At 46.3% G+C, this 10,222-nt stretch overlaps 1 protein-coding gene across 4 annotated transcripts in view; it reads left to right on the top strand.

Moving 5' to 3' along the window:
• PDZK1 (PDZ domain containing 1) overlaps positions 1 to 10,222 on the top strand; it is a 49,354-nt gene that overhangs the window by 25,960 nt on the left and 13,172 nt on the right. For 3 of the 4 annotated variants that reach the window (XM_011951268.1, XM_011951269.1, XM_011951266.1), the window contains exons 2-3: positions 6,643 to 6,854; positions 7,634 to 7,883. In XM_011951268.1, coding sequence (XP_011806658.1) covers positions 6,645 to 6,854; positions 7,634 to 7,883 — 460 coding nt within the window. In that variant the 5' untranslated portion in view covers positions 6,643 to 6,644. Of the gene's footprint in view, positions 1 to 2,858; positions 2,933 to 6,642; positions 6,855 to 7,633; positions 7,884 to 10,222 lie in introns of all 4 variants that reach the window. The other variant, XM_011951267.1, reaches the window with a different exon arrangement.

The following is a 10,222-nucleotide window of genomic DNA, read 5'->3' as shown; positions in this document are numbered from 1 at the left end:
TTTTTTTTTTGAGACGGAGTCTTGCTCTATCACCAGGCTGGAGTACAGTGGCATGATCTCGGCTCATTGCAACCTCCGACTCTCTGGTTCAAGCGATTCTCCTGCTTCAACCTCCCGAATAGCTGTGACTACAGGCATGTGCCACCGCACCTGGCTAATTTATGTATTTTTAGTAGAGATGGGGTTTCACCATGTTGGCCAGGATGGTCTAGATCTCTTGACCTCATGATCTGCCCTCGGCCTCTCAAAGTGCTGGGATTACAGGTGTGAGCCACCACACCTGGCCAGTTATTTTTGTTCTAAAACTTTTTCTTAACTCTGTTCAACTATAAAGTCTCTTGAGAATAGGGGTGGTGTATAACTTTATCCTATCAACCACTTGACAGTGTTTTGCATATAAGTGAGGGGCAGATGCCTGTGGCATGAACAAATGAAATCAGGTTTGGGTAGTATATCTTCTTGATGCTGAAGTGGAAAATAGAAGGAATTATGTTCATGATCCCAAACAGATTTCACCTGCCCCAGCATGCTAACTGAAGAAGCTAATTGTTTGGGAAAGGGAAGAGATTGGTAGGGAGCAAAGAACTGTGGAGTAAATCTAGCAACCCTCACTTTTTCTCCAGGGTTCACAGGATGACGGGTAGGGCCTCAGTCCTGAGTAGATTCTGCCCATAGGGTTGGAGGAGGATGAGGAACGGCCTCAGTTCTTAAGGTGTTTAGGTTTGGGAGGTGGGGAGAAATCCCCTAGACTTAATTCATAGCATAAAGAGCCCATGCGAACTGTGAAAGGTTGTTTTATCTGCTTGGTTCTATGCTCACCCAACTCAGAACTAGAACTTGGGGAGGGAGGCACGAGGAACAGATTGCAGCTTGTGACACGCTCCTATCCTGCTGGCTGGGGCACTGATTGTGGGCACACAGGATCCCGAGGACTGCACGGTGTGACCAAGAGCTTCTCCTAATCAGGCTGCCACCTTGGCCTCTCAGGTTGGATAAAGGTGAGCCCAGGGTGGCTGTGATTAGTTCACTCAATCTCGACATTCCTCTGTGACCCATGCGGGAGGGAGTTATCCTGAGGCTGAGGGGAGACAGGAGGAATCAGAGGCAGCCTAGGGTGATTTTTAAGCTCTAGTTCCTTTGCTCTGGTTTAGGTCTTTTGGTCTGCATTAGACCTGAGGTGGGGCCTAAGCAATGATTTTTCTAAATCTCTACAGGTGATTCTGAGGGGCAGCTAGGATTGAGAATCAAACTTGTAAGGTGATTGCGAGCATTCAATGAGATAATGTGCCATAGAGGGTTTTCAAATGACATGATTTATTATTGCTAGCATCACCTGACACGGTCTACAGAGTTACACAATTTAAGCTAAATTTTTCTGCTCACTCAGATTAGACAGCTGAAGCCTTTGGGCATGAGTGGACAACTAGGACTGAAATGAAGGAAGATCTTGTTATTCTGCTGACTTCACTCCTCAAGGAGTTGCCATTTATTTTCCTTCTTCAGAAGAAGAATTTACTTACCCCATGGCCCATGTTTTGTCTGGTCTCTAGCAGCTCCAGAATTGCTTTTCTTTTCTTTTTCTTGGGATGGAGTCTCACTCTATCACCAGGCTGGAGTGCAGTGGTGCGATCTCAGCTCACTGCAAGCTCTGCCTCCCGGGTTCAAGCGATTCTCCTGCTTCATGCGCCACCATATCCAGCTAATTTTTTTTTTTTTTTAATTTTAATAGAGACAGGGTTTCACCATGTTGGCCAGGATGGTTTCAATCTCCTGACCTCATGATCCGCTTGCCTTGGCCTCCCAAAGTGCTGGAATTACAGGCGTGCTTGAGTGCCTGTAATTCTGGGCTGAGCCACTGTGCCCAGCCCAGAATTCCTTTTCTTTCTTTCTTCCTTCTTTTTTTTTTTTTGAGATGGAGTCTCACTCTGTCGCCCAGGCTGGAGTGCACTGGCACGATTTCGGCTCACTGCAACCTCTGGCTCCCAGGTTCAAGTGATTCCCTTGCCCCAGCCTCCCGAGTAGTTGGAATTACAGGTGTGCACCACCATGCTCGGCTAATTTTTGTATTTTTAGTAGAGACAGGGTTTCACCATGTTTGCCAGGCTGATCTCTAACTCCTGACCTCAGGTGATCCACCCACCTTGGCCTCCCTAAGTGCTGGGATTGCAGGCGTGAGCCACCACACCCGGCCCAGAATTCCTTTTCAAAATAACACCTGGAAGCTTATAGGAGTTACATGAAGAGCACTCAGGAACAGTTCCCAGCTCAGATTTCCAGCTTTCTGTGCAGAGGAGTTGGTGAGGGTGGTGCTAAGGATCTCATATATCAATTCTGTTGAGGAGTTGGTGAGGGTGGTGCTAAGGATCTCATATATCAATTCTGTTGATGAGAGTCCTTGGCCTGTCTTGGGCTTGGAAGAAGTCACCTGGGTCCCACCAGCTATTTCTTTCCTATGGAAAATAGACCAGTGGCTTTAGTTCTTTCTACTCTGCCACATCTGGAGGTCATACCACCCTCCTTTTCATGGTCATTACCAAACCTTCCTAACTTCTAAAAGCTATCTAATGTTTCTTCTTGACTGTGGCCACATTATTCTCTTCCCTGGCAGCATTAATCTAATCATTTTGAGAAAAAGCAAAGTTAATGGTATAATTAGCTTTTTCATCAATAAAATTGGTGGGAAAAAAAATCTCACTGGCTCTCACCCCTGAGCGGTTCCTGTCTGCCAGCCAACACTTCGTTCTCGTTCCCACAGATAAACAACTTTGTTGTCAACTATTGATTTTCCCCCCAGAGCTCAGGAATGGTTATAGCTTTCTTTCATCTCCGTTTTTTTGTTGTTGTTGTTGTTGAGACAGGGTCTCATTCTGTTGCCCAGGCTGGAGTGGAGTGCAGTGGTGTGATCTCAGCTCACAGTAACCTCTGCCTCCAGGTTCAAGCCATCCTCCCACCTAAGCCTCCCAAGTAGCTGGGACTAAAGGTGTGTACCACCATGTATTTTGGCTGTTTGAACTGGGGAACAAAGCCTGCTGGATTTAATGGACTCCAGCTTCAGATGATTGCTGCTAATGATAGTCTAGAAATCCATAGGCCTTCACTTCTTCTGTGTCAATCCACCAGAGGGGTCTGATCTCCAGATTTTCTCAGGAGACAGAAGATGAGGTGGAGTTGAAGAAGTAGGAAAGAGTATCCTTAAATACAAAGATCCTTCCTAATTAGGCCCTGTGTTCCAGAGTCTCAGACATCCTTATCATGGAGCAATGACAGAATCTTGTGAAAGAGACATACCCCAGCTCTGAATTAGGGGCCAGAGTAACACCAGGATGTGGACTAGACAGAACCAGGCCTGGAGGTGGACCAGAGCCCAGCTCTCTTGGCTCCTAGATGAATCATCTTTCTGCAAGATGGCAAAGGAAACAAATAGTTTTAGGGTCCCATGTAAGACCAGGCTTTTGAGGTTTGGGTCCACTTTCCCCAGTGGTGTAGCTGGAGGTGTAAATATTTAATCAGTCTGGCCTGGGTACATGCAGATCGATGGACACAGCATTAATCCATTAATGGCTGTGCGGTGGGGAGTACATAGTGGCAGGAGGCAGTCGAGGGCTTGCAGCAGTAGCTGTTTCCCCACCAGTATGGTAGCATTTCACTATTGGTATAAAGTGGCTTTAATTTTCTGGCTTCAAACAGCCAAAAAAGGAACTGACCCTGAATGCTTAGGGCTTCAAAGCCATAGGTGCAGATCTGAGCGATCACCATTTGGCTGTTTGAAAACTCCAAACAAAAATGTCAACTTGAGATTCTGCCAAGAAACAGTGATTTGTGTTTCCTTGTGTGTCAGGCTCACAGGTCTCCAGTGAGACACAGGAAAACCTTTGTCTCTTCCCCTCTCTCCAAACACAGGGCTGGTTCTCCTAGTGAGGAGGTTTCACTTTCTATCCTTGGCCTACAAAGAGATTCAGAGTTTGTGGTTGGCGCTGCAGGGTGTGAGACTGCTGAATCTTGGGTGTGAGTGCCTTAGAAATAAGCATTCACATGCTGATCACAAACAGCCTCATCTCTTGATGAAAACATAGTATCTGTTGGCCTTATTCTGATTGTAAGGACATATTCTAAATTGTGTAGGATTTGAATGAGGTTCTCCAATAATTACCCCCAAGTTTAAGAGGGCTTCGCATGTTTTGGTTGACATTCTATTTTCTTCACAGCAAGTATCATTATCTGAAATGATCTTATTCATTTATGTAATTATTGTCTGGTCCTCCCCATAAAGGACATTGAGACCTCGTCTTTTTTTTTCTGACTCTTTTTCTTTTGAGGTCTTTTGGCCCTATGAAATGGAAAGGTGTAGGGATCTACAGGTGAGCTTGGACGTAGATGTGAACTCGAGCTGAAACTGAACTGATGCTTGCAGGTTGGGATCAGCAGAAAGAGGAGTGAAAGGTGAGGGAGCTGGAATGGGCCACAAACAGGTGCCTGGATGTGACTCAACTCTGGTGATGCTATATTTTCTCCTTTCATCCCAGAGTGGTGTTTTCCTGGCAGCTGGTCATGGCTTTTGATAAGGCAGAGCTGCCTAGCTCTCCCAAGGTGCTGGTGTTGACCACTGGTGAGTGTGGCTTCGCTGTTTTCTTGCCTTGATGCTTGATGGGGAGTCTGTTTGTTTCTTTCGTGGCTGCTTAGTCACTTGTGCCACTGGCAGCATGGGCTTCCGACTTTGCGGAGACCACGTGAGAGGCCTGGTATTGGGCAGTTGAGGGCTTTCTGTCCGATTTGTACTGTACGGCTCCATGGGCATGGTCAGGGATGGCTATCTTGAATCACCACGGCATGGCTTCTAGGGTGCATGGAGTACTTTGTGGCCTATTCTCCACCCTCCCCCATATCCTGTATGGTCATCTGTTCTTGTCCCTCCAGGAGGGAAGGGATAGGTGGTTTATTCTGATTTGTAGGTAGGGAACTGTGATGAGAGGAACTTGAGGGCTTGCCCTGCAGGTCGTGTGAAGAGCAGACTCCAGGGCTCTCTCGTGAGCCTTCTGCCTTCTGTATCAGCCTGTTGCTGTTCTGGCCCCTGTTCTTATTCTCCTATAAAAAAAAAACTTTCAGCCAGCAGGTGTCGGCGGCACTGGCAGAAGTCTTTCCCTTAATAATAACTGGGTGTTGGAACCCCAGCTGTGGTTTTACACTTGTCCTGTCTTCCTCCTATGGCTCAGGACCTTGCCCCTGCAATGAGGCAACAGGAGGGGCAGGAAGAATGGAAATAGAAGCTGCTTCAGACCAGGCATGGTGGCTTATGTCTGTAATTCCAGCACCTTGGGAGCCTGAAGCATGACGATCACTTGAGCCCAGGAGTTTGAGACCAGCCTGGGCCAAAAAGGGAGACACTGTCTCTAAAAAAAATTAGTTAGCAGGGCATAGTGGCATGCGCCTGTAGCTCCAGCTATTCAGGAGGCTGAGGTGGGAGGATCACCTAAGCCCAGGAGTTGGAGGCTGCAGTGAGTGGCGATTGTGCCACTGAACTCCAGCCTGGGTGACAAAGCGTTTGGGTGGGAGAGCCCCAACCTGGCCACAGGAATCCCTTTTCTATGGGGCATCTCTGCTCTGCTCTGGCTAGAGACTTCAGGGGCCGGAACAGTCTTTTCTAGTGCATCTCCAACATATTGGACAACCTCTACGGCCTGGGGTCTCTTCTTTTTTTTTTTTTTTTTTTTTTTTTTGACAGAGTCTCAGTCTGTTGCCCAGGCTGGAGTGCAGCAGCATGATCTTGGCTCACTGCAATTTCCACCTCCCGGGTTAAAGTGATTCTCCTGTGTCAGCCTCCCGAGTAGCTGGGACTACAGGTGCCTGCCACCATGCCCAGCTAATTTTTGTATTTTTAGTAGAGATGGGGTTTCACCATATTGGCCAGGCTGGTCTCAAACTCCTGACCTTGTGATCTGCCCCCCTTGGCCTCCCAAAGTGCTGGGATTATAGGAGTGAGCTACTGCGCCTGCCTTTTTTAATGGTTTAAGCTCTTCCTTGTCCTGTCCTACCTCACCAAGCTTCTACTAATCCTTCGGTTCTTGGAAGTGTCATTCCTTCAGGAAGGTTTCTTAATTCTTCCCATCCCGCTCCCTATTCCCAAGACCCTTTGTTATTTTCCCCCTTATCACTGCATTCTTCCCCAGCATGACACTCACCACATGTGGTTATGGGAATGTAACTGTGTTCCCCAATAGGAGAGGCAAGGTGTGGGTCCATCTTGTCTACAGATTTAGCCCTGATTCCTTGAACTTGAAAACCTCTTCAAATGTTTGAATGAGAGTGGGCTTGTCATAAAGTTTTGGGTTCATATATTTGGACTTAATTTCTTTAGGTCAGAGGACAAACAGGAGTTTGGTTGGAGATACTGAAATGGCAGCATCTGTGTCCAGTACCCAGTAAAATATGTGGGTCTGAAACTCTAGTAAAAAGGTTGTCCTTGGGGAAACAGATTTGGAAATCATTAGCAAGTTCTGGAAGGTGTCCTCCTGTGCCCCCAGTGTGTACCCAAGCAGTCTAGATTTGGTGATTGGAAAATAGAATTATAGGAGATGGAGGATGGGGTTCTCACTCCAATTAGTTTCTCTTTTCCATGGATTTATTAATTTTTTTTTTCCACCACAGAAATGACCTCCACCTTCAACCCCCGAGAATGTAAACTGTCTAAGCAAGAAGGGCAAAACTATGGCTTCTTCCTGCGAATTGAGAAGGACACCGAGGGCCACCTGGTCCGGGTGGTTGAGAAGGGTAGCCCAGCAGAGAAGGCTGGCCTTCAGGATGGAGACCGAGTTCTTAGGATCAATGGTGTCTTTGTGGACAAAGAAGAACATACGCAGGTGAATGAGACATTTGGGGCTCCTCTTCCAGGATCTCTTCAGCCCCAACATCTTCTCTGCTGATTGTAATTTTGGGGGTCAGTAGAGTTTGGTTCTTTTCTGGCTGCCACTGGCAAGGCAGGACACCTTTATTGCTATACCTTATGTTGGCCAATCAAGTCTCCTATGAGGAACCAAGAACTGTACACGTTACTCTTGGATTTGAATAGCATCAGGTCTAACATGAATTGCATGTTCACTACATACCAAAAATGGTGCTAGGCAATTTTATATTCATTATCTTGTTAAGTCCTCCTCATGACCTTGTGAGGTATATGTTACAATTTCACAGATCAGGAAGCTAAGTACAGACAACTTAGCTCGTTAACATGTTCATGCTGAGGATACGTGGGAGAGTCTGGCCTTACCCTATTCTGCCTGACTCCAAAAGCATGCTCTTTTCCTTACACTGTGCTGTCGCCATGCACTCAGGAGGAACGGTTGCAATCTAGGGCAGCGCTCCTCTCTAGAAAGGAGCAGGCCTTGTAAGAACTCTCTGGGCTGGGGTTGGACCACATTCTATATTCCAGCAGTGCCAGAAACTCAGCCATTATAATCTGCACCTGGATCTCGGGAGGACAGGGATGGAGGTGGCTGAGGAACTACCTGCAGATTCTACTTGGGTATCAGGGGTCAACTAGCAGGATCTCCAGGGCCAGATATTGAGCCAGATGGTCAGCATTTCCCTCTGGCAGTTGATAGAGGGTTATTAAAGTTATTTTTTTCTTCTTCCCTCCTAGGTTGTGGATCTGGTCAGAAGGAGTGGGAATTCAGTGACTTTACTAGTTCTGGATGGGGATTCCTATGAGAAAGCAATGAAAACACAGGTGGACTTGAAAGAGTTGGGTCAAAGTCAGAAGGAGCAAGGTTTGAGTGATAATACACTTTCCCCTGTAATGAATGGAGGCGTGCAGACTTGGACCCAGCCCCGGCTCTGCTACCTCGTGAAGCAGGGAGGCAGCTATGGCTTCTCTCTGAAAACTGTCCAAGGTGAGAATTTTTGGGGGGAGTGGGGGGAGGCAGGGGCAGGGCACAGACAACAGGCTTCCAGAACAAAGATGTTATTGGTTAATGACTTTTCTTCTTTGACTTTTCAGTTGCTTTAGATAGCTTGCAACAGCTTTCCTCCCTCCCTCTCTCTCTCCCTCCCTCCCTCCCTGCCCTTTCCCTTGCCTTGCAGAGTTGTGCAATCGGGGAGGGACACTGGACAGCAGTGGGGGTGGGGGTGGGGCACTGGGCACTCCTGTCCCTGAGTGTTTGTCAGGCTGACACTTGAGGACTCTTTGAGGTCAGGGGGTCAGAGGGTTGATGCTTCTAGCCCTCTTAGGGTGAAAATGAAGGGGAGAATGAGGAATAAGAGGCAAGAAAAATGAGATTCTTCATAATAGCTACTTTTGAGTAAGATTGGTATCTTTTTAAAATCTGGGTGCCCAGATAGTCATTCATTTATTCAACAAATTCTTGAGCACCTACTGATGTGCCAGGCACTGTTACCTTTGCTGAGAATACTGCAAAAATCTCCACCCTCCTGTAACATTTTGATAGTATCCTCAGCTGTGGCTCAGCCCCACCTGTTCTGAGGTGCATCTTTGAGCTCTGGCTAAGAGGTACAGAGTGATTTGAGAAACCCTGACCATCAGGAAGCACTAGAAGTTCTGTTTCTAGAATTTCAGAGGTGCAGACTAACCTTTGTTCAGTTGACCATGGCTCTTGGGTATTGGTTGGAACCAGAGGGGCTGTGTTAGCTGGTCGGTTCCTTCTTGAACGTTGCCTCTGCCCACATTCTTTCTGGGGCTGGAGAAGCACTGGTGGTAGGTCATGATTTGGCAAGTGGTGCAGCAGCAGACCAGTGGTAAATTCACAATAGTTTATAAGGCTTATTTAACCTGTACCAAGAGATGGAAACTCGCGATAAGGGGCATTTCTCAGGTTGGTCAGCTATTAAACACAGTAGTGTGGGTAGTCAAAGGAAGCTTGGCATGTCTTCGAAGCCTATTATCAGTAAGGTGGTAAAAAAAGAGAAAATCATAATTCAGATTCTACTCATCTGGCTCGTGTGCTAACGCACATGGTGAACAGTTTAGGTTAGCTTTATGAGGAAAATGGTTTCTTCATGACAAATACATAACAAGGTGGCAGGAGAAATGCTGAATGTTTAAGGAAGCAGAATTTAAGTTACTGTCATTCCTTACAAGTGATTTATGTAGTCATTAGCAAGCGATCCCTTGCCTAGGTTGAAATACAGGAGTTCCCCCTTATCCTGTTTTGCTTTCCATAGTTTCAGTTACCTTACCTGCAGGCAACTGTGGTCTGAAAATATTAAATGGAGAATTCCATACATAATGTTTGCATTGTGAACCATTATGAGTAGGGTAATGAAATCTTGTGCTGTCCTGCCCCGTCTTGGACGTGAATCCTCTGTTTGTCTAGCATCTCCGTGTGGTATGTGCTTACTTGCCTGTTAGTCTTACTACTTACTACTCAGTTATCAGGTCAACTGTTGTGGTATTAAAGTACTGTGTTCAAATAATCCTTATTTTGCTTAATAATGGCCCAGCACAAAAAGAAAAATATCACATGTTCTCATATGTGGGAGCTAAAAAAGGTGAATCTCACGGAGGTAGAGAGTAGAATGAGAGATACCAGAGGCTGGGAAGAGTGTATGTGGGGTAGGGCAGGGATGAAGAAAGCTAGGTTAATGGGTACAAACACAAAGAGAGAATAAGTTCTAATGTTTGATAGCAAAGTGGGGTGACTATAGTTAACAACAATGTATTGCACATTTCAAAATAGTTGTAAGAAGATTTGAAATATTCTCAACACAAAGAAATGATAAATGTTCAAGGATGGATGTCCTAAATATTATACCACGATTTGTTCATTATATGCTCTCGGTATCAAAATATGACACACCCCCTACAAATATGTACAAATGTTATGTATCAATAAAAAATAATAGCCCAGGCCGGGCGCGGTGGCTCACGCCTGTAATCCCAGCACTTTGGGAGGCCGAGGTGGGCGGATCACGAGAGGTCAGGAGTTCGAGACCAGCCTGGCCAACATAGCGAAACCCCATCTCTACTAAAAATACAAAAATTAGCCAGGTGCAGTGGCAGACACCTGTAGTCCCAGCTACTTGAGAGACCGAGGCAGGAGAATCGCTTGAACCGGGGAAGCAGAGGTTGTGGTGAGCCAAGATTGCACCACTGCACTCCAGCCTGGGTGACAAAGCGCGACTCTGTCTCAAAAAAAAAAAAAAAAAAAAAAGCCCAAAATGCAACAGTTGTGATGCTGGCAGTTCAGATATGACAAAGAGAAGCTGTAATGTG

The sequence above is a fragment of the Colobus angolensis genome, unplaced genomic scaffold (assembly GCF_000951035.1).
Source record: "Colobus angolensis palliatus isolate OR3802 unplaced genomic scaffold, Cang.pa_1.0 Scaffold317, whole genome shotgun sequence".
NCBI classification, from domain to species: domain Eukaryota; kingdom Metazoa; phylum Chordata; class Mammalia; order Primates; family Cercopithecidae; genus Colobus; species Colobus angolensis.
The sequence above is the reverse complement of the archived record's forward strand: the minus strand, read 5'-3'. Positions and strand labels throughout refer to the sequence as shown.